This window comes from Nerophis lumbriciformis, linkage group LG39 (assembly GCF_033978685.3).
Source record: "Nerophis lumbriciformis linkage group LG39, RoL_Nlum_v2.1, whole genome shotgun sequence".
In the NCBI taxonomy this organism is placed as follows: domain Eukaryota; kingdom Metazoa; phylum Chordata; class Actinopteri; order Syngnathiformes; family Syngnathidae; genus Nerophis; species Nerophis lumbriciformis.
The window spans coordinates 22,922,501-22,947,075 of record NC_084586.2 but is presented as its reverse complement, the minus strand read 5'-3'; the positions used below and the strand labels follow the sequence as shown (position 1 = coordinate 22,947,075).

At 39.8% G+C, this 24,575-nt stretch overlaps 1 protein-coding gene across 4 annotated transcripts in view; it reads left to right on the top strand.

The window, feature by feature from the left end:
* The window catches only part of plekhm1 (pleckstrin homology domain containing, family M (with RUN domain) member 1), a 43,244-nt gene extending 22,909 nt beyond the window's left edge, over nucleotides 1–20,335 (top strand). Inside the window, exons 6-13 of one of the 4 annotated variants that reach the window (XM_072912696.1) lie at nucleotides 1,212–1,347; nucleotides 13,602–14,558; nucleotides 14,623–14,768; nucleotides 14,829–15,022; nucleotides 15,088–15,151; nucleotides 17,091–17,195; nucleotides 19,837–19,933; nucleotides 20,050–20,335. In XM_072912696.1, coding sequence (XP_072768797.1) covers nucleotides 1,212–1,347; nucleotides 13,602–14,558; nucleotides 14,623–14,768; nucleotides 14,829–15,022; nucleotides 15,088–15,151; nucleotides 17,091–17,195; nucleotides 19,837–19,933; nucleotides 20,050–20,279 — 1,929 coding nt within the window. In that variant the 3' untranslated portion in view covers nucleotides 20,280–20,335. Of the gene's footprint in view, nucleotides 1–1,211; nucleotides 1,348–13,601; nucleotides 14,559–14,622; nucleotides 14,769–14,828; nucleotides 15,023–15,087; nucleotides 15,152–17,090; nucleotides 17,249–19,836 lie in introns of all 4 variants that reach the window. The other 3 variants (XM_072912697.1, XM_061931746.2, XM_061931747.2) reach the window with 3 other exon arrangements.
* Nucleotides 20,336–24,575: the final 4,240 nt, after the last annotated feature.

Sequence of the window (24,575 nt, the reverse complement as noted above, 5' to 3'; positions counted from 1 at the left end):
TTCGCATCAAAATATCACTTTTGCGTCTTTAAACATTTATTCCCGCGTCAAAATATTACTTCCGCCTTTTCAAACATAAATTTTTGCCTCGAAATATCACTTCCGCTTCTTTTAAACACAATTTTTGGTCTCAAAATATCACTTTCACATCTTTAAACACTCATTTTTGCGTTAAAATATCACTTTTGCATTTTTAAACATTGATTTTTGCGTCAAAATATCACTTCTGCGTTTTTAAACATTAATTTTCGCATCAAAATATCACTTTCGCATCTTTAAACACTAATTTTGGCGTCAAAATATCACTTTTGCAGTTTTAAACATTGATTTTAGCGTCAAAATATCACTTTTGCGTTTTTAAACATTAACTTTTGCATCAAAATATCACTTCCGCATTTTTAAACATTCATTTTCGCGTCCAAATCTCACTCCTGGGTTTTTAAACGCTAATTTTCGCGTCAACATATCGCTACCGCGTTTTTAAACACTCTGCTCCACAGGTTAGAAAAAATTCAATAATTATTGATATTGATCAATATAATAATACAATTCAAATAATGACTGCATAACAAAAAAAATCATTCCCAAAGTTAAATAAAAATGACAGGGCAAATCAATGTTACACAGCCGTTATTTCCTGCCACTAAACCTGCAGAAAATAGTTCTCAGTTTACATTTTCACACATTTTCTTACATTTTACGAAGCATTTCTTACATATTCCTTATTTTTGCACTTTCATTTGAAGAGCTTATTGTTAAGTGTTCAATGTGATTTGACTATTTTCCACACTTGTGTCGATATTTTCTTTTTGCCTTGACAGCTGAGGGGATTTATAATAATAGTAATGTTACATTTGAAATAGGAAAGTTTGCATTTCATATATCTTTCCCCTGGTCCTTATTTTCCATAAGTCATCAAAAATATCAATAATTATCAATATTGACCGATACAAAACACTTCAATCGTGATACATTTTTCAGCCCTAATTGATAATGGATGAATGTTATTTTTATAATATGCAGAGGGTTAGTAAAAAAAAACAAGCTGTCAGCCAAAAATGTTCCACATGTTGCACTTTAGACAGCATGACACAAAAGCTGAAGTGTGTATGGAAGTCTGCCAAGTGATTTGGCAACAGGAAACGCTAACCACAAAGCTCCTTGCAAACACGATATGGTGACGTAACATGTCCATGTCTGCCGCACTGCAGCGTTCTCGCTCCTGGATCTCTGAGGACGATATCTACAAGCCCCGAGTGGACGAGGAGTCCGACCACGAGGAAGCGCCTCCTGCTGCTCCCGCGGATTCCCAGTCGCCACCGAGTGTCGTGCATCGTCGGCAAATAGGTGAGCAATAGGCCACGCCCTCTTTGGAGCCTCTCGTCAGGTGACAAGCAGGTGTTTTCCCCTGGGCACTTTTATCTCTTTGCAGACGTCAGCTGAGTGAGTCACACTTTTTGCAGTTCAAAATAGAAATGGAAGTGTTGTCATCTGCTGTGAGAAAGATTAGATAACAATAAGGGATGCAACAAAATGACAATTCTTGGCTGAAACTGAAAACTGAAACACGGAAATACATTATTATCTCCATTGTGAGGATATGAACCATTTTTATCATATTATCACGGTATTGTTGAATATGCTTACTCAGTACTTACTAGGGTTGTACTAGTGATGGGTTGATGAGGCGTCATGAAGCGTTTCGACACATTGCAAAACTGTATTGATACTGTGTCGATACTGTGTCACTAAATACTGACATCTGCTGGACATTAAAAATCCCTACAGGCAACCTATGGACCGACTCAACTGACACTGATTTGATGCCCTAGTACAGGGGTCACCAACCTTTTTGAAACCAAAAACTACTTCTTGGGTACTGATTAATGCGAAGGGCTACCAGTTTGATACACACTTAAATAAATAAATATATTGTCATTTGTAAGTTATACGTAAGTGTGATTTAAACAAGAATAGCTAAATAAATACATTTATATATATAAAAAAATGGGTATTTCTGTCTGTCATTCCGTCGTACATTTTTTTTCCCTTTTACGGAAGGTTTTTTGTAGAGAATAAATGATGAAAAAAACACTTAATTGAACGGTTTAAAAGAGGAGAAAACACGAAAAATTTTAAAATAACATTTTGAAACATAGTTTATCTTCAATTTCGACTCTTTAAAATTCAACCGACAAAAAGAAGAGAAAAACTAGCTAATTTGAATCTTTTTGAAAAAATTAAAATTATAATTTATGGAACATCATTAGTCATTTTTCCTGATTAAGATACATTTTAGAATTTTGATGACATGTTTTAAATTGGTTAAAATCCAATCTGCACTTTGTTAGAATATTTAACAAATTGGACCAAGCTATATTTCGAACAAAGACAAATCAGTATTTCTTCTAGATTTTCCAGAACAAAAATTTGAAAAGAAATTCAAAATACTTTCAAATAAGATTTAAATTTGATTCTACAGATTTTCTAGATTTGCCAGAATAATTTTTTTGAATTTTAATCATAGTAAGTTTGAAGAAATATTTCACAAATATTCTTCGTCGAAAAAACAGAAGCTAAAATATTTATTATTCTTTACAATAAAAAATAAATAAATTTACTTGAACATTGATTTAAATTGTCAGGAAAGAAGAGGAAGACATTTAAAAGGTAAAAAGGTATATTTGTTTAAAAATCCTAAAATCATTTTTAAGGTTGTATTTTTTCTCTAAAATTGTATTTCTAAAAGTAATAAGAAGCAAAGTAAAAAACAAATGAATTTATTTAAACAAGTGAAGACCCATCCATCCATCCATTTTCTACCGCTTATTCCAAGTGAAGACCAAGTCTTTAAAATATTTTCTTGGATTTTCAAATTCTATTTGAGTTTTGTCTCTTTTAGAATTAAAAATGTCGAGCAAAGCGAGACCAGCTTGCTAGTAAATAAATACAATTTAAAAAATAGAGGCAGCTCACTGGTAAGTGCTGCTCTTTGAGCTGTTTTCAGAACAGGCCAGCGGGCGACTGATCTGGTCCTTACGGGCTACCTGGTGACCGCGGGCACCGCGTTGGTGACCCCTGCCCTAGTATATACAATAATATAAATATTTCATTTAGGATTATTTCATATCTTCATTTAAATAAAAATATATTTTTATCTTTTTTAGATACAGTCAATAAATAATGTGAACATGTATCATAACATGGAAATCTAAGAGAACGTGTTGTGGATGATTGTGGACTGGGAATTTTTTTAATTTTATTTTTTTACACATTTTTATAAAAAAAATAAAAAGTTTTCCCGACATATTACATTTTAGACGATTTCTCTTCTTAGTTATTATTTCTCGGGCTGTAGAAAAGAGCCGCTCACAGGGCACAGAGGAGGCGACACAGTTGGCGTATCGGTCACGTGACCAAAACAGCTCATGATCGGTCACGTGACTTTCTAAAACCGACACAGGGTTTTGCTCTATGAGCTCGACGCATGCGCCGATGCATCGGTGTTGCCGGACCCATCACTAGGTTGTACAGTATACCAGTACTAGTATAGTACCGCGATACTAATCAATCATATTTGGTACTATATCGACTCTAAAAAGTAGAGATGTCCGATAATGGCTTTTTTGGCGACATTCCGATATTGTCCAACTCTTAATTACCGATTCCGATATCAAGCGATACCGATATATAAAGTCGTGGAATGAACACATTATTGTGCCTAATTTTGTTGTGATGCCCCGCTGGATGCATTAAACAATGTAACAAGGTTTTCCAAAATAAATCAACTCAAGTTATGGAAAAAAAAATGCCAACATGGCACTGCCATATTTATTATTGAAGTCACAAAGTGCATTATTTTTTTTTAACATGCCTCAAAACAGCAGCTTGGAATTTGGGACATGCTCTCCCTGAGAGAGCATGAGGAGGTTGAGGTGGGGGGGCGGGATTTGGTGGCAGCAGGGGGTGTATATTGTAGCGTCCTGGAAGAGTTAGTGCTGCAAGGGGTTCTGGGTATTTGTTCTGTCGTGTTGCGGTGTGGATGTTCTCCCGAAATGTGTTTGTCATTCTTGTTTGGTGTGGGTTCACAGTGTGGCGCGTATTTGTAACAGTGTTAAAGTTGTGTATACGGCCACCTTCAGTTTGACCTGTATGGCTGTTGACCAAGTATGCCTTGCATTCACTTGTGTGTGTGAAAAGCCGTAGATATTATGTGACTGGGCCGGCACACAAAGGCAGTGCCTTTAAAGGTTTATTGGCGCTCTGTACTTCTCCCTACGTCCGTGTACACAGCGCCGTTTTAAAAAGTCATACATTTTACTTTTTGAAACCGATACCGATAATTTCCGATATTACATTTTAAAGCATTTATCGGCCGATAATATCGGCAGTCCGATATTATCGGATATCTTTACTAAAAGGTACCGGTTCCCCCCTCGTCCCCTTTAACGGGCATGATGGCGCGTCGTCACGTCATGACATTGCTGGTTTTACGAGCAGAGGAGCATGTTGGGCAGCGCACACACACAGAGTACTTACAAGCAGACACAGTGTGTAGACAGAAAAGGGAGAATGGATGCATTTTGGTGTAAAAAGTAAAGATAAAGGTGAAGTTATAACACTGAAACAGAAGAGGTGCTTTAAGACATGGCTAACATCCATCCACAGTGTTTTAGCTACTTCTAAATCACTAATCCTGGTCTCCATGGCGACAAATAAAGTACGTTTTTTACAAGTACCATTATCACTGCAGGACGAGGAATAGCTAAACATGCTTCACTACACACCGTAGGAGGATACAATAGCTCACCTGTGTCACAATGTAAACAAACGCCATGGGTGACATCCACTGTAATGATACCGAGTACAAGAGCGTATCTAGTCGATACTACTATGGTTACATCGATATTTTTTAGCATCACAAAATCTTTTTCTTTTCTTTTTAAAAAAAATTAATATTATGTTTATAAACTCAGGAAATACATCCCTGGACACATGAGGACTTTGAATATGACCAATGTATGATCCTCCTAACTACTTGGTATCGGATCGATACCTACCGGTAAATGTGTGGTATCATCCAAAACTAATGCAAAGTATCAAAGAAGGGAAGAATAAGTGATTATTACATTTTAACAGAAGTGTAGATAGAACATGTTGAAAGAGAAAATAAGCAGATATTGACAGTAAATTAATTAATAATACATTTTTACAGTTTGTCCTTTATAATGTGTAGAAAATAATAGGTGTATAAATGACACAATATGTTACTGCATAGACTAATTAGGAGTCTTTGTTTGTTTACTTACTACTAAAAGACAAGTTGTCTGATGTGTGTGTTCAGTTCGGTGAGTTTTGAAGCATGTTAAAGGGGTCAAATTACAGCTCAAAGAGGCAAAAGTGACTGTTTTTAGTACATTTTTGTCTTGAAGGGGGAATTGCCTTCCGCCCGATTGTAGCTGAGATAGGCTCCAGCGCCCCCCGCGACCCCAAAGGGAATAAGCGGTAGAAAATGGATGGATGGATGGATGGATGTTTAAGATTTTTTTTTTTCAAATAAGGAATAACGACATTTTTTTTGTGTGTTTCCCTTTATTTAGAAAAGTATGGAAGTACATTTTGGTACCGGTATCGGTACCAAAATATTGGTATCGGGACAACATTAGTACTTACACACACACTTACATTTTTTGACCAAGTTATTTAAAAATCAAATCAAATTAAAGCTGCAAGCAGCATTGGTCGGGCCGGCGTATTTGGCAGGTGCTAGTCCTAAGTGTCCCAATACTTTTGTCTACTTTTAGTCTGAAGTGTCCCAAGACTTTTGTCTAGTGTACCTACCTTGTCTGCATTGTGTGGGCACGTTGGTGCTTCCTGCTTTTGAGCAGCCATCTTAAAAAAACAGCAGCGCAGCAGCATCAGCGCAGCGGGTCTTTGAAGGGTCATAAAATCAAAACCGGAGCAGGTATTAAAACGCTGTTCTGTTATTTTATACACAAGGGTTTAATCTCTCTCCTGTGTTAGTTTGAAGCCGAAACGACAAACGCGCTCAGAGGAGACAGATTTTGAAGAAAGGTGACCGGTTTTTACAAAAATGTTGTTTTGAAGGGGGAATAGCAAACTTCCTGTTGATTTTTTCTGGGGGTTGTCAATTTATGAAATGTAGGTCTAAGGACCTACATAGAGGTTTTTGTTTCATGTCTCTCCGACCTTCCCAGTGGGAGTTACAGGCAGTTTTGTCATTTTTTTCTTCAGAGGAGCAGTTTTTTCTGCGTTTTATTCAAACATTGTGCTAGAGCGCAATTTTAAGATTTGGGGTTAGGTTTTTTTATAAGATCGCAATTTTTGACAGTCCTGATGTGTGCGTTCAGTTTGGTGAGTTTTGAAGCGTGTTAAGTGGGTCAAATTACAGCTCAAAGAGGCAAAAGTTACTGTTTTTAGTACTTTTTTGTCTTGAAGGGGGAATTGCCAACTTCCTGTTGATTTTAGCCCGACAATGTACTATTATGAAATGTAGGTCTAAGTCAGACCTACATAGAGGTTTTTGTTTCATGTCTCTCCGACCTTCCTAGTGGGAGTTACAGGCAGTCTAGTTTTCTTTTTTTCCTAGGGGGCGCTAGAGCGCAATTTTGAGTTTTGTGGTTCGTTTTTTTTTTTAAAAAGGCAATTTTCGCAGGTCCTGATGTGTGGGTCAAATATGGTGAGTTTTGAAGCATGTTAAGTGGGTCAAATTACAGTTTAATGTGGCGGCGGAAGAATAAAGAATAAAACCTTACAAATTCAATAGGTCCTTATGTCCCATTGCATAAGGACTCCTTTTGGGAGTCCTTATGCAATGGGACATGCGGGCCCTAATAAAACCTTACAAATTCAATAGGTCCTTATGTCCCATTGCATAAGGACTCCCTTTGGGAGTCCTTATGCAATGGGACATGCGGGCCCTAATTAAAGCTGCAAGCAGCATTGGTCGGGCCTGCGTATTTGGCAGGTGCTAGTCCTAAGTGTCCCAATACTTTTGTTCAGTTTTCGTCATAAGTGTCCCAATACTTTTGTCTACTTTTATTCCGAATTGTCCCAATACTTTTGTCTAGTGTACCTACCTTGTCTGCATTGTGTGGGCACGCTGGTGCTTCCTGCTTTTAAGCAGCCTTCTTGAAAAAACAGCAGCATCAGCGCAGCGGCTCTTTCAAGGGTCATAAAATCAAAACCGGAGCCGGTATTAAAACTCTTTCGATAACTTTTAATCAAAATGGTTCAATCTCTCTCCTGTGTTAGTTTGAAGCCGAAACAACAAACACGCTCAGAGGAGATAATGTTTGAAGAAAGGTGACCGGTTTTTACAAAAATGTTGTGTTGAAGGGGGAATAGCAAGCTTCTTGTAGATTTTTGCTGGGGGTTGTCAATTTATGAAATGTAGGTCTAAGTGAGACCTACGGAGAGGATTTTGTTTCATGTCTCTCCGACCTTCTCAGTGGGAGTTACAGGCAGTTTTGTCATTTTTTTCTTCCGAGGAGTAGTTTTGTCTCCGTTTTATTCAAAAATTGCTCTAGAGCGCAATTTTTAAATTTGGGGTTAGGTTTTTTTATTAGATCACAATTTTTGCCAGTCCTGATGTGTGCGTTCAGTTTGGTGAGTTTTGAAGCGTGTTAAGGGGGTCAAATTACAGCTCAAAAAGGCAAAAGTTACTGTTTTTAGTACTTTTTTGTCTTGAAGGGGGAATTGCCAACTTCCTGTTGATTTTTGCCCGAGGATATACGATTATGAAAACTAGGTCTAAGTCAAACCTACATAGAGGTTTTTGTTTCATGTCTCTCCGACCTTCCTAGTGGGAGTTACAGGCAGTCTAGTTTTTTTTTTCCTAGGGGGCGCTAGAGCGCAATTTTGAGTTTTGGGGTTCGGTTTTTTTATTAAAAGACAATTTTCGCAGGTCCTGATGTGTGGGTCAAATATGGTGAGTTTTGAAGCATGTTAAGTGGGTCAAATTAGTGCTCAAAGAGGCGGCGGAAGAATAATAAAGAAAGAAATAAAACCTTACAAATTCAATAGGTCCTTATGGCCCATGTGGGAGTCCTTATGCAATGGGCCATGCGGGCCCTAATAAGTAGACACACGCTGAGAAAACTCTCTATTTTGCATGCTTCCCTGACTAAAAGTGTCTTCCCTCGTCACAGCGTTAAACAGTGTTGACGCTCAGTGTCCAAAGAAGTCAACAGGAAGCAGATTGCTGAGATACTTGGAGCGGTCAACATTGTGCCGTCGTATCATTTGCTAGGATTCATATCTTTTCTTAAAAAGGCTAAAAAAAAAATGTATACATACATTATTATTATTTGGTAAAACATTTTTTTATTTTTCTCATAGTGTTTTGCTCTCGTTTTTTCACTGATTTTTTTGATGACTTATGGAAAATAAGGTCCAGGAGAAAGATATATGAAATGTAAACATTTCTATTTCATTACCGTATTTTCCGCACCATAAGGCGCCCTGGGTTATAAGCCGCGCCTTCAATGAACGGCATATTTCAAAACTTTGTCCACCTATAAGCCGCCCCGTGTTGTAAGCCGCATCTAACTGCGCTAAAGGAATGTCAAAAAAACGGTCAGATAGGTCAGTCAAACTTTAATAATATATTAAAACCAGCGTGATGTGGGCGCGCATGGAATCGTATATCAACATGGACGGAGCTGCGTGAAAAAAGCCACCCGGCCTCTTCGCGTAAACTTAAACTTACCTTAACCACTCGCTCATCTTTTCTTCATCCATCCCTTCGAGTTAGCTTTTATGATGACGCCGGCTGGAAAGGTCTCTTTTGGCAAGGTCTTCCTTTTGAATATCACCATGGGTGGAAGTTTCTGGCCATTAGCATGGCAAGCTAGAACCACAGTGAAGGATGACTTCTCATTCCCTGTGGTGCGAATATTCACCGTACGTGCTCCCGTTGTATCCACAGTGCGGTTCACAGGAATATCAGTTGCTGTGAAATAGTAGTCCGTGTGCGGATGGAGAGATTGCGTCTTTTCATGGACCGGATCCCTGTCGTTTAGTAGGAGCCATTTTGTGGTCTTTACAGATGTAAACACACAAAGGAAATGAAACGTACGGTAATATCCGCGCGCTTTTTCTTCTTCTACGCGGGCGGGTGGTTGCTTACAGTAGAAGAAGAAGCGCTTCCTGTTCTATGGGGGCGGGTGCTTACCTTGGCGGTTGCTTGCGTAGAAGAAGAAGCGCTTCCTGTTCTACGGGGAAAAAAGATGGCGGCTGTTTACCGTAGTTACGAGACCGAAACTTTATGAAAATGAATCTTAATATTTATCCATATATAAAGCGCACCGGGTTATAAGGCGCACTGTCAGCTTTTGAGAAAATGTGTGGTTTTTAGGTGCGCCTTATAGTGCGGAAAATACGTTATTATAAATCCCCTCAGCTGTCAAGGCAAAAAGAAAATATCGACACAAGTGTGGAAAGCAAATGTAAACAAAATAGTCAAATCACATTGAACACTTAACAATAAGCTCTTTAAATGAAAGTGCAAAAATAAGGAATATGAAAGAAATGCTTCGTAAAATGTAAGAAAATAGTGTAATCTGTGAAAATGTAAACATAGAAACCTGAGAACTATTTTCTGCAGGTTTAGTGGCAGGAAATAACGGCTGTGTAACATTATTTTTATTTAACTTTGGAAAGGAATTTTTTGTTATGCACTAATTATTTGAATTGTATTATTATATCATACCTGCCAACTACTCCGGTTTTCCCGTAATTAGTACGGTTTTCATCAACCTATTCCGGGTTACGGTTGCAGTGATAAAAAATACGGTTTTTCATTAATTTAAAAAAAAAAAAATTTTAAATGCGCGAGGCTATTTATAGCACCGCTGCCAAGCATGAGGCACCAGTTGCCATTGTTTCCAAACGAGCGAACGATCATGGAATCAGCCGGAGAAAAATCGCAAACGAGTCTTAAACCGAAAAGAAAACTGCAGTCATTCCGTGAAGAATATTCAAAAGCCTATCCGGGAATAATTATCCGTTCCAAAAAGGGTGAAAACTACGCAAATTGCACCTTGTGCAGATAAGATTTTTCGATCGGACACGGAGGAATTAGCGATGTAAAAGACCACGTTGGGACAAAAAAACACAAGTCTAATGCCGTTGCTAAATTTGGATTTTAGCCACAAAAAGGTAATGACACCAATGTTATCTATTGGAATTGTTTAGTACTGTTATACTGTTAAAAGTGTTTATACTATTTATGCTTTCAAGTCCAAGTTGAAGAAATCTTGTTAAATGTTGACAGCATAACTACCAAAATACAGAAGTATGTCCTTAATATTTTTGCAGTGCTATTTCTGTTGAAAAGTTCAAATGATTACATTAGAGATGTGATGTGCCACTTTTCAAGTGTCTGATGGCTTCAATTAATTTTCATGAATTTTTCATATTTTGAATTCTTTTGAAAGGCTTACAAAAAAACTACATTTGAATTGTAATTCCATGCTATTGACAGGACTATTAATTTTAATGAAGTTAGCTTACCATGTTTACAGTATGATAATTGTGATAGAAATGTGAATTTTAGGCACAGAATATTTTTTACAATTGAACAAGGCAGTAGATTATACAAGCTTGGACAGAAAGTTAATAATGACACCAATTTTTTTTTAATGGAATTGTTTAGTACTGTTTTACCATTTGTTTACTGTAAAAAGTGTTTATACTTTCAATGAACAAATTGAAGTCTTGTGAAAGGTTGACAGGATAACTGGCATTAACTGTCAAAATAATTTCAAACTATTGAAGTTAGCTTACAGAATAAACATGTCAATCAACCCATATGATTTTTGCTGTTATATTTTTGTTTTGAAAAGTCACTGTGACTGATAGAAAAGTGATGGTTTTAGCAACATTTTAACCTGTCTGAATGCTAATAATCATTTTGCGTCGGGGGGCGAAGCCTGAACCCCCCACCAGGACTTTGTCCTGGATGTACCGGGGCCTGCGGCCCCTGGACCCTGGCTACTAGGTTTTTCTGATTTCAAAAGTTGGCAGGTATGTTACATTGATCAATATCGATAATTATTGATTTTTTTTTTTATAACCTATGGAGCAGAATTAAAATATATTTTATTGTAAATGTAACTTCCTCTGATTATAATCCCTCAGCTGTCAAGGCAGAAAGGAAATGTCAACACAAACATGGAAAACACTCAAACAATGTCAACAAAATAGTCAAATCACATTGAACACTTAACTATAATCTCTTAAAATGAAGGTGCAAAAATAAGGAATATGTGAGAAATGCTTTATAAAGTCTAAGAAAATAGCGCAATGTATTATATTAGGGCTGGGCGATATGGCTAAAAACTGTATCATGATAGAAGTATTTTATATCAGTCGATATCGATATTTTTTTTAATGAGCTATGGAATATAAAGAACGGGAGAAAAAATATTAAATGTAAACATTTTATGTATTTTTTATGTTTATGTTATATTTTATACATAATATATATATAATTTGATATTTCTCTTTATTTTTATTTGAAAAAATTATATTATTAATATTATAAATATATTATTTATATGTTATTATTATTTGTATTTATTTACATATATCTGAAATATAACCTTCATCTGATTATAATCCCTCAGCTATCAAGGCAGAAGGGAAATATCAACACAAACATGGAAAACACTCAAACATCATTTACATTACTGTACTTTGTTGAGAATGTTTCTAGAGACTTTTCCTATCTTTTTCTTTATTAAGACCGAGGAGCAACAAATCTCGCATCTTTCTGTGGTGTCAGCGCAGAATGAGGAAGTGTTGTGTCTGGGAGTGACGCACAGAGATCAACATGAGTGCACCTGAATTTTTTCTTAGAATAAGTCAAAATAATTGCCCAGGCCTGTTATATTATTTATGTTTGAAAAACTTTTTTTTTTTCTTTCCCACGACAATATTACTGTCTCCTACAGCGTCCATTGCACTGTAAAAAAAAAAGGACCGTAGATTTTACGGTAAAACGGTAGCTCAGTCGCCAGAATTTTCCCTTAAAAATAACTGGTGGCATTTTTCCATTTACGGTAATACACTGTAAAAAGGAGGAGCGTAGATTTTAGGGTAAAGCGGTAGCTCAGTCGCCAGAATTTTATCGTAAAAATAACTGGTGGCAATTTTCCATTTACGGTAATACACTGTAAAAACTAGGAGCGTAGATTTTATGGTAAAACGGTAGCTCAGTCGCCAGAATTTTACCGTAAAAAAAAAACCTGGTGGCATTTACGGTATTGCACTGTAAAAACTACGACCGTAGATTTTACGGTAAAACGGTAGCTCAGTCGCCAGAATGTTCCCGTAAAAATAACGGGTATCATTTTTTATCATTTTACACTGTAAAAAGGAGGACCATAGATTTTATGGTAAAAAACAAACAAACTGGCAGGTCAGGCGCCAGAATTTTTCCCGTAAAATTGACAGTTTTACAGGGTTTTTTTCCATTTATGTAAAAACGACCGTAGATTTTACGGTAAAACGGCAACTCAGTCGCCAGAATTTTATCGTAAAAATGACAGTTATAAAGGTTTTTTTTACGGTAGTGCAATGCATTTGATATGAAGTGAATTATTGTCATCTGCACTAGTGCGGATCTGTTTAGGATATTTTGACGCTTTATTTAGCTCGATAAGAGGCTAAATTACTTCAAAAAAACAATCCGTCATTAAAGCTGTGTCAGGTTCAAACACTGATGACATCTATTAAACAGACAAGAAGCAAGGAATCATGCGGAGACAGAGTTCAATTTCCAACCAACGCTCTAAGGCACAGCCCACGTGCTCCTCTATTTATTCGGGAGGTCCCTGGTTACATCACTGAGGCTGCTTCTGAAGGAAGGGGGGTCATTTCAGCAGCCCCAGTTAGACACAATATATGATTATTCAGAAATGGAAATGTGCTGACATTCGTGATATCGCCCTGTCTCTGCTTTGTCTGCATCACGGCACTCGATGTTCGCCCTTGGCAGTCAGCAGGCCGGGTCTGGACACAAACACTGAAATGAGACGACTCGCAATCTTGGATTGCAAGTTGTCCCTTTGCACAGACAGAAAAGTACAACTTCAGCACAATTGATAATAACTAGAGCAACGGCCTTTAAGCATGAGAGTTGTGTGATAACTTATACATAATTATTCTAACATTTCCCTCCTGTTTATCACATAACTTCCCCAGAATCTTCTTATCCCTAATAAATTCTTCTTGCGATTTTAGTTAATTTCCCTAGGGCCAAGTTATGTTTACACTCAGAGTTCAACATCATTTTATTTTTATTAGGTTAGCCTAGTGTCGTGTGGAGGATTTGGGGGTGAGTAGTTCTTTGAGGTAGAGGGGGGCATTTCCATGGAGGCACTGGTGGGTTAGTAGGGAGACTTTGAATTCAATCCTGAGTGGAACAGGAAGCCAGTGACGGGATTTAAGAGTTGGTGTGATATGGTCATATTTCCGCACTCTCGTCAGGATCCTAGCAGCACTATTCTGTATGTATTGTAGCTTCTGGATGGTAAAAAAAAGGTAACACTTCTTATCTGTGTCCGCTCCGCTAGGCCTGTCCAACCCGTTCCGAGGCCTGCTGAAGCTGGGTCACCTGGAACGGCGCGGCGCCATGGGAATGTGGCGCGACCACTACTGCGAGCTGTCGCCCTTCGAGTTCCGCCTGTACCTCAACGCCGAAGAGCGCACGTGTTGCGACAACTGCTCCCTGGTGCGCTGCGAGGACGCCCGTCTCGCCTCGCCCGACGGACGCTTCGAGTTGGCCTTCCCCGGCAAGCGGCTGCACCTGCGGGCGACGAACCGGGACGAAGCGGAGGACTGGGTGGACCGGATCGTAGAGGCCGTCAACAAGCACCGGCCCGTGTCCCGCGTGGACGAGCAGTGGGAGGTGTTGGAGTGCCCGAGTGAGAACGGCGTGGAAGACGACGCCGCCCGCTGCAGCCCAGACCGAAGCTCCTCCTCCTCTGATGCACGGACATGTGGCGGGAAAGCCACGCCCCCTCCAATACAGGATTTTAACTGGACTCGCACGACGGATTTGGAAACGGACGCCATCAAAGAGGCTGTTCTTTATTGTTCCGCGGACTCCGACGCTCGGACTTGGATCCCTCTCGTCTTCTCGCTCTCTTTGGAGTCCTTGAAGGCTTTCCTCGTCGTGGAAGAAAGAAAGTTGCTTCGACAGAGCTTCCCCATCGAGGAAGTGAGGGACGTGGTCCCCGACGTCTCGCTGGGCGGGGCCAACTTCTTCAAAGTCCTGACGCTCAGAGAAACACTCCGACTGAGGGCAGAGAACGCCGAGGAAGCGCGCTCCTGGAGGACTCTCATCCGCGGCGCTCTGGATTCTTACCTGGAGAGCGGCGAAGACGGGGAGGCCGTGGTCGGCCAGAGCGGGGCGGGAAACCTCCACAAGCTGGTCCAGCACCGACTGAAAGGAGACGGCGCGCTGCTGGCCCACCTGTGCACCGTGCCCTCGCACAAGGGTCTGGACACGCAGAACTTCAGATGTGCAGGTAACACATTTTCAGTCCACCTCCGTCGTGAGAACTTCCCGGTCACCGTGTGTCCGCCACGCAGGCTGCTCGCAGCAGATCGGCCCCTCGCTGGGACGAGGACGCCTGTGCCACTTCTCCGGCCAGTACTACTGCGACGCCTGTCACCGCGGCGACACCAGCGTCATCCCCTCGCGCATGCTGCACAACTGGGACCTCCATAAACGGCAGGTGGGTGCGGGGCGGCACGTGGCGACCTGCTGTCATTGCGGTGACGGCGTGTGTGTGTAGGTGTCAACGAAGGCGCTGTGGCTGCTGGCTCAGGTGGAGCAGGAGCCTCTGCTCAACCTGGATCAGCTCAATCCACACTTGACCACTCACTCGGAGTCCATGGCGCGGGTCCACGGCCTGCGGCAGAGGCTGCGACTCCTGGGCGACTACGTGCTCGCCTGCCGCAGCGGCGCCTGCAAGACGCTCCAAGCCAGGTGTGCACCGAGCTGTGTGTGCTTTGTGTTCCTCGCCTCCAACTGTGACCTTTACCCCCTGCTAGGATGGAGCAGAGAACCTACCTGCTGGAGTCCTGCAGCCTGTACAGCGTGCTGGACCTGCGCCAGGTACCTATTGCACCTGTCCGTGTGCTTTCATTCATCAATGCATTTTGTTGCGTCCGGTTGTAGAATATACTCGGCTCAAACACTCGGCGAGGAAACAACTCAGTAAACACTGTAGGCTAGGTGTCAAGTTCAAACACCAAACTATCTATTAAACGAGACAAGAAGCAAGGAATCAAGCAGAGACAGAGTTGAATTTTGCTGATGAGGAGAGACATATTGGGCTGTACACTCAGTTACAGTTTAATAATAATAATAGATTTTATATGTAAAAGGCACTTTACATTGAGTAAACGACCTCAAAGTGCTACAGTGTATAAAAATTAAACCTACACGGTGCTCCTTGGGCCCTAAAAGCAGCACAATTTTAGCAAAAGAAACATTTTACGGTCGTGTAGCACAACCAACTGGTCATTTTATGAAGTATTGACCTTTGGAGAGCAGCCTTCAATGTCATCTCTGTCAAACATCGACAGCTTCTCCATATTTTCATGGATAAATGTTTAGATATTCAACTATATGCTTATAATAATAATAATACATTTTATTTGTAAAAAAGCACTTTACATTGAGTAAACCACCTCAAAGTGCTACAGTGTATTAAAAAAATAAAAACATTAAATAAAATAAAAAGTTAATAAATTTAAAAATTTAAATTAAAATAAAAAAATACAAACTAGAACAGCCAAATAGCTAAAACTAGTATGCATATATCTAAAAAAAAAAAAAGGCTTTTTTAAAAAGAAGGGTTTTTAAGCCTTTTTTTAAAGCATCCACAGTCTGTGGTGCCCTCAGGTGGTCAGGGAGAGCGTTCCACAGACTGGGAGCGGCGGAGCAGGAAGCCCAGTCCCCCATTGTTCGTAGCTTTGTCCTCGGAGGTTGGAGGAGGTTAGCCTGTCCGGAGCGGAGGTGTCGTGTGGAGGATTTGGGGGTGATTAGTTCTTTGAGGTAGAGGGGGGCATTTCCATGGAGACACTGGTGGGTTAGTAGGGAGACTTTGAATTCAACCCTGAGTGGAACAGGAAGCCAGTGACGGGATTTGATGGTTGGTGTGATACGGTCATATTTCCGCACTCTCATCAGGATCCTAGCAGCACTATTCTGTATTCTGTAGTTTCACCCTACGCTCTAAGGTACAGTCCCACGTGCTCCTCTATTTATTCGGGAGGTCCCTAGTGAACATCACTGAGGCTGCTTCTGAAGGGAGGGGTAATGCAAGCCGCCCCAGTAGACACAATACATCGATTATTCAGAATGGAAATGTGCTGACACTCGTGATTTCGCCCTGTCTCTGTTTTATCTGCGTTGAGGTACTCGATGTCCCTCCTTGGCTGTCAGCAGGCAGGGTCTGGAAACAAACTGCTCGCAATGGAAGACTACAAGTTGTGCCTTTGCACAGATAGAAAAGTACAACTTCAGCACAATTGATAATAACTATAGCAACGGCCTTTAAGCATACGAGTTGTGTGATAACTTACACATAATTATTCTAACACTAGGATGTGCAATTCGCTTTTTTTTTTTATCAAATCCGATCTTTTTATGTAGTCGTTCACATCACACACGAAAAAATGCCATGTCCAATGTGAATGCAAACTGACCCGCATGCATGCATGACGTCACACATGGAGTGTAAATATGGCTCAGGGTCTAGCAGGTCTCAGTCCTGGCGCATTTGTGGGCAATATAAGGATTTTGTGCAATCAAAGTCAACATTTTCTGAACAGAATTATTGCGGATAGGAAAGCAGTTTGGCTCTCGCAGGTTGTTGATCATTTTCAATTTATTAACACACACAAAAGTTGGGACCGTTTAGTACCGGTATTGATTGCCAGGTACCAGGAATTGGTACTGCAAATGTGAAAGGTAGCCATCCCTACTTGTCAGCGAAGGAGAACCTTGAAACAAGTGAGACTCAGACGTAAGGCCTTGTGTCCTCCAGATAGCGGAGGATCAGTACACCACCTACCTGACCTCCATGTGTCAGTTGGCCTGCAGCCACGTCTTCAGCTGTGACCTGTGCACGCAGCGAGGCTTCATCTGCCAGGTGTGCCATGCCGACGACATCATCTTCCCCTTCCAGTTTGACAGCACCGCCAGGTAACCTTCCCTCTAACAAGGTGTGTCCATTTGGGAGGTCAGAGTTCACTTAGTTATAAACTTAGTAAAAACATGACTATGACATCATTAGAAGCATACAATCTTAGTAAAAACATGACTATGACATTAGAAGCATACAATGTTAGTAAAAACATGACTATGACATCATTGGAAGCATGCAATCTTAGTAAAAACATGACTATGACATCATTAGAAGCATGTAATCTTAGTAAAAACATGACTATGACATCATTAGAAGCATACAATCTTAATAAAAACATGACTATGACATCATTAGAAGCATACAATCTTAGTAAAAACATGACTATGACATCATTAGAAGCATACAATCTTAGTAAAAACATGACTATGACATCATTAGAAGCATACAATCTTAGTAAAAACATGACTATGACATCATTAGAAGCATGTAATCTTAGTAAAAACATGACTATGACATCATTAGAAGCATACAATCTTAATAAAAACATGACTATGACATCATTAGAAGCATACAATCTTAGTAAAAACATGACTATGACATCATTAGAAGCATGCAATCTTAGTAAAAACATGACTATGACATCATTAGAAGCATACAATCTTAGTAAAAACATGACTATGACATCATTAGAAGCATACAATCTTAGTAAAAACATGACTATGACATCATTAGAAGCATACAATCTTAGTAAAAACATGACTATGACATCATTAGAAGCATACAATCTTAGTAAAAACATGACTATGACATCATTAGAAGCATGCAATCTTAGTAAAAACTTGACTATGACATCATTAGAAGCATACAATCTTATAAATGATAAATCTTAGTAAAAACTTGACTATGTCATCATTAGAAGCATACAATCTTATAAATGATAAATGATAAATCTTAGTAAAAACATGACTATGACATCATTAGAAGCATGTAATCTTAGTAAAAACATGACTATGACATCATTAGAAGCATACAATCTTAATAAAAACATGACTATGACATCATTAGAAGCATACAATCTTAGTAAAAACATGACTATGACATCATTAGAAGCATACAATCTTAGTAAAAACATGACTATGACATCATTAGAAGCATACAATCTTAGTAAAAACATGACTATGACATCATTAGAAGCATGTAATCTTAGTAAAAACATGACTATGACATCATTAGAAGCATACAATCTTAATAAAAACATGACTATGACATCATTAGAAGCATACAATCTTAGTAAAAACATGACTATGACATCATTAGAAGCATACAATCTTAGTAAAAACATGACTATGACATCATTAGAAGCATGCAATCTTAGTAAAAACATGACTATGACATCATTAGAAGCATACAATCTTAGTAAAAACATGACTATGACATCATTAGAAGCATACAATCTTAGTAAAAACTTGACTATGACATCATTAGAAGCATACAATCTTATAAATGATAAATCTTAGTAAAAACTTGACTATGTCATCATTAGAAGCATACAATCTTATAAATGATAAATGATAAATCTTAGTAAAAACATGACTATGACATCATTAGAAGCATACAATCTTAGTAAAAACATGACTATGACATCATTAGAAGCATACAATCTTAGTAAAAACATGACTATGACATCATTAGAAGCATACAATCTTAGTAAAAACATGACTATGACATCATTAGAAGCATGCAATCTTAGTAAAAACTTGACTATGACATCATTAGAAGCATACAATCTTATAAATGATAAATCTTAGTAAAAACTTGACTATGTCATCATTAGAAGCATACAATCTTATAAATGATAAATCTTAGTAAAAACATGACTATGACATCATTAGAAGCATGTAATCTTAGTAAAAACATGACTATGACATCATTAGAAGCATACAATCTTAATAAAAACATGACTATGACATCATTAGAAGCATACAATCTTAGTAAAAACATGACTATGACATCATTAGAAGCATACAATCTTAGTAAAAACATGACTATGACATCATTAGAAGCATACAATCTTAGTAAAAACATGACTATGACATCATTAGAAGCATGTAATCTTAGTAAAAACATGACTATGACATCATTAGAAGCATACAATCTTAATAAAAACATGACTATGACATCATTAGAAGCATACAATCTTAGTAAAAACATGACTATGACATCATTAGAAGCATGCAATCTTAGTAAAAACATGACTATGACATCATTAGAAGCATACAATCTTAGTAAAAACATGACTATGACATCATTAGAAGCATGTAATCTTAGTAAAAACATGACTATGACATCATTAGAAGCATACAATCTTAATAAAAACATGACTATGACATCATTAGAAGCATACAATCTTAGTAAAAACATGACTATGACATCATTAGAAGCATGCAATCTTAGTAAAAACTTGACTATGACATCATTAGAAGCATACAATCTTATAAATGATAAATCTTAGTAAAAACTTGACTATGTCATCATTAGAAGCATACAATCTTATAAATGATAAATGATAAATCTTAGTAAAAACATGACTATGACATCATTAGAAGCATACAATCTTAGTAAAAACATGACTATGACCCTGCAGGTGCGAGGCGTGCAAGTCGGTGTTCCATCAGGCCTGCATGACTCCAGGCCGCTGCTGTCCTCGCTGTCTGAGAATGAAGAAATACTTGGACAGAGACCTGCAGGACTGAAGGAGGCCACCAGAGGGCGCCCATGAAGAAATACTTGGACAGAGACCTGCAGGACTGAGGGAGGCCACCAGAGGGCGCCCATGAAGAAATACTTGGACAGAGACCTGCAGGACTGAGGGAGGCCACCAGAGGGCGCCCTCAATCTCTGGACACAGCTGCCAAAGTCGAGCCACCTCAAGTGCAATTATTGGAGTCAGGTGACACAACACATCCTAATTTATTGACCTCACTCCTCATCACAGCTTCTTCAGCACACATGTTCTTTTTTCTACCTTGTTGCCATAGCAACCTAGCAATGATGGGTGCTAAGGGCTTTTTTGAGGACAGCACTTGAAGTTAGTCAATAATCCAAAGTGCCTTCAACATAACATGTCCTCTATCTCCTGCATCCACCACATGACTTCTTACATGTCATCTATCTCCTGCATCCACCACATGACTTCTTACATGTCATCTATCTCCTGCATCCACCACATGACTTCTTACATGTCATCTATCTCCTGCATCCACCACATGACTTCTTACATGTCATCTATCTCCTGCATCCACCACATGACTTCTTACATGTCATCTATCTCCTGCATCCACCACATGACTTCTTACATGTCATCTATCTCCTGCATCCACCACATGACTTCTTACATGTCATCTATCTCCTGCATCCATCACATGACTTCTTACATGTCATCTCCTGCATCCACCACATGACTTCTTACATGTCATCTATCTCCTGCATCCACCACATGACTTCTTACATGTCATCTATCTCCTGCATCCACCACATGACTTCTTACATGTCATCTATCTCCTGCATCCACCACATGACTTCTTACATGTCATCTATCTCCTGCATCCACCACATGACTTCTTACATGTCATCTATCTCCTGCATCCACCACATGACTTCTTACATGTCATCTATCTCCTGCATCCACCACATGACTTCTTACATGTCATCTATCTCCTGCATCCATCACATGACTTCTTACATGTCATCTCCTGCATCCACCACATGACTTCTTACATGTCATCTATCTCCTGCATCCACCACATGACTTCTTACATGTCATCTATCTCCTGCATCCACCACATGACTTCTTACATGTCATCTATCTCCTGCATCCACCACATGACTTCTTACATGTCATCTATCTCCTGCATCCACCACATGACTTCTTACATGTCATCTATCTCCTGCATCCACCACATGACTTCTTACATGTCATCTATCTCCTGCATCCACCACATGACTTCTTACATGTCATCTATCTCCTGCATCCATCACATGACTTCTTACATGTCATCTATCTCCTGCATCCATCACATGACTTCTTACATGTCATCTATCTCCTGCATCCATCACATGACTTCTTACATGTCATCTATCTCCTGCATCCATCACATGACTTCTTACATGTCATCTATCTCCTGCATCCATCACATGACTTCTTACATGTCATCTATCTCCTGCATCCATCACATGACTTCTTACATGTCATCTATCTCCTGCATCCATCACATGACTTCTTACATGTCATCTATCTCCTGCATCCATCACATGACTTCTTACATGTCATCTATCTCCTGCATCCACCACATGACTTCTTACATGTCATCTATCTCCTGCATCCATCACATGACTTCTTACATGTCATCTATCTCCTGCATCCATCACATGACTTCTTACATGTCATCTATCTCCTGCATCCACCACATGACTTCTTACATGTCATCTATCTCCTGCATCCACCACATGACTTCTTACATGTCATCTATCTCCTGCATCCATCACATGACTTCTTACATGTCATCTATCTCCTGCATCCACCACATGACTTCTTACATGTCATCTATCTCCTGCATCCACCACATGACTTCTTACATGTCATCTATCTCCTGCATCCACCACATGACTTCTTACATGTCATCTATCTCCTGCATCCACCACATGACTTCTTACATGTCATCTATCTCCTGCATCCACCACATGACTTCTTACATGTCATCTATCTCCTGCATCCACCACATGACTTCTTACATGTCATCTTTCTCCTGCATCCACCACATGACTTCTTACATGTCATCTATCTCCTGCATCCACCACATGACTTCTTACATGTCATCTATCTCCTGCATCCACCACATGACTTCTTACATGTCATCTATCTCCTGCATCCACCACATGACTTCTTACATGTCATCTATCTTCTTTAACTTCTTTGCTCTTCTTTTCATTGTTGCTGTAACTGTGACTGACATGATGATGTCATCATGTGTGATTGATGCACCACCTAATGAACCTCCACTCTATGGCATTGTCCTCCACAGTGGACAAACTAAACAGGGGACATCTGCCATTTGATTTTTAAATGTCTTTTTATTTTGGCTGCCACAATATTCTGCCTGACCTGACACTTTATTTGATGTGGCCCGCCATGTCATTTGATGTGGTCTTTCACTTTATTTGATGTGGCCTTTCACTTTATTTGAAGTGGCCTTTCACGTTATTTGAAGTGGCTGCCATGTCATTTGATGTGGTCTTTCACTTTATTTGAAGTGGCCCGCCATATCATTTGATGTGGCCTTTCACTTTATTTGAAGTGGCCTTTCACGTTATTTGAAGTGGCTGCCATGTCATTTGATGTGGTCTTTCACTTTATTTGAAGTGGCCTTTCACGTTATTTGAAGTGGCTGCCATGTCATTTGATGTGGTCTTTCACTTTATTTGAAGTGGCCCGCCATATCATTTGATGTGGCCTTTCACTTTATTTGACGTGGCCCGCCATGTCATTTGATGTGGTCTTTCACTTTATTTGAATTGGCCCGCCATGTCATTTGATGTGGCCTTTCACTTTATTTGAAGTGGCCCGCCATGTCATTTGAAGTGGTCTTTCACTTTATTTGAAGTGGCCCACCATGTCATTTGATGTGGTCTTTCACTTTATTTGATGTGGCCCGCCATGTCATTTGATGTGGTCTTTCACTTTATTTGAAGTGGCCCGCCATGTCATTTGATGTGGCCTTTCACTTTATTTGTAGTGGCCCGCCATGTCATTTGATGTGGTCTTTCACTTTATTTGAAGTGGCCCGCCATGTCGTTTGATGTGGTCTTCCACTTTATTTGAAGTGGCCCGCCATGTCATTTGATGTGGTCTTAAACTTTATTTGATGTGGCCCGCCATGTCATTTGATGTGGTCTTCCACTTTATTTGTAGTGGCCCGCCATGTCATTTGATGTGGTCCTCCACTTTATTTGAAGTGGCCCGCCATGTCATTTGATGTGGTCTTTCACTTTATTTGAAGTGGCCCGCCATGTCATTTGATGTGGTCTTTCACTTTATTTGAAGTGGCCCGCCATGTCATTTGATGTGGTCTTCCACTTTATTTGTAGTGGCCCACCATGTCATTTGATGTGGTCCTCCACTTTATTTGTAGTGGCCCGCCATGTCATTTGATGTGGTCTTAAACTTAATTTGTAGTGGCCCGCCATGTCATTTGATGTGGTCCTCCACTTTATTTGATGTGGCCCGCCATGTCATTTGACGTGGTCTTCCACTTTATTTGTAGTGGCCCGCCATGTCATTTGATGTGGTCCTCCACTTTATTTGTAGTGGCCCGCCATGTCATTTGATGTGGTCCTCCACTTTATTTGTAGTGGCCCGCCATGTCATTTGATGTGGTCCTCCACTTTATTTGAAGTGGCCCGCCATGTCATTTGATGTGGTCTTAAACTTAATTTGTAGTGGCCCGCCATGTCATTTGATGTGGTCCTCCACTTAATTTGATGTGGCCCGCCATATCATTTGATGTGGTCTTAAACTTTATTTGTAGTGGCCCGCCATATCATTTGATGTGGTCCTCCACTTTATTTGAAGTAGCCCGCCATGTCATTTGATGTGGTCTTTCACTTTATTTGAAGTGGCCCGCCATGTCATTTGATGTGGTTTTAAACTTTATTTGTAGTGGCCCGCCATGTCATTTGATGTGGTCTTCCACTTTATTTGTAGTGGCCCACCATGTCATTTGATGTGGTCCTCCACTTTATTTGTAGTGGCCCGCCATGTCATTTGATGTGGTCTTAAACTTAATTTGTCGTGGCCCGCCATGTCATTTGATGTGGTCCTCCACTTTATTTGATGTGGCCCGCCATGTCATTTGATGTGGTCCTCCACTTTATTTGATGTGGCCCGCCATGTCATTTGATGTGGTCCTCCACTTTATTTGATGTGGCCCGCCATGTCATTTGACGTGGTCTTCCACTTTATTTGTAGTGGCCCGCCATGTCATTTGATGTGGTCCTCCACTTTATTTGATGTGGCCCGCCATGTCATTTGATGTGGTCCTCCACTTTATTTGTATTGGCCTGCCATATCATTTGATGTGGTCCTCCACTTTATTTGAAATAGCCCGCCATGTCGTCTGATGTGGTCCTCCACTTTATTTGTATTGGCCCTCCATGTCATTTGATGTGGTCCTCCACTTTATTTGAAATAGCCCGCCATGTCGTCTGATGTGGTCCTCCACTTTATTTGTATTGGCCCTCCATGTCATTTGATGTGGTCCTCCACTTTATTTGAAATAGCCCGCCATGTCGTCTGATGTGGTCCTCCACTTTATTTGTATTGGCCCT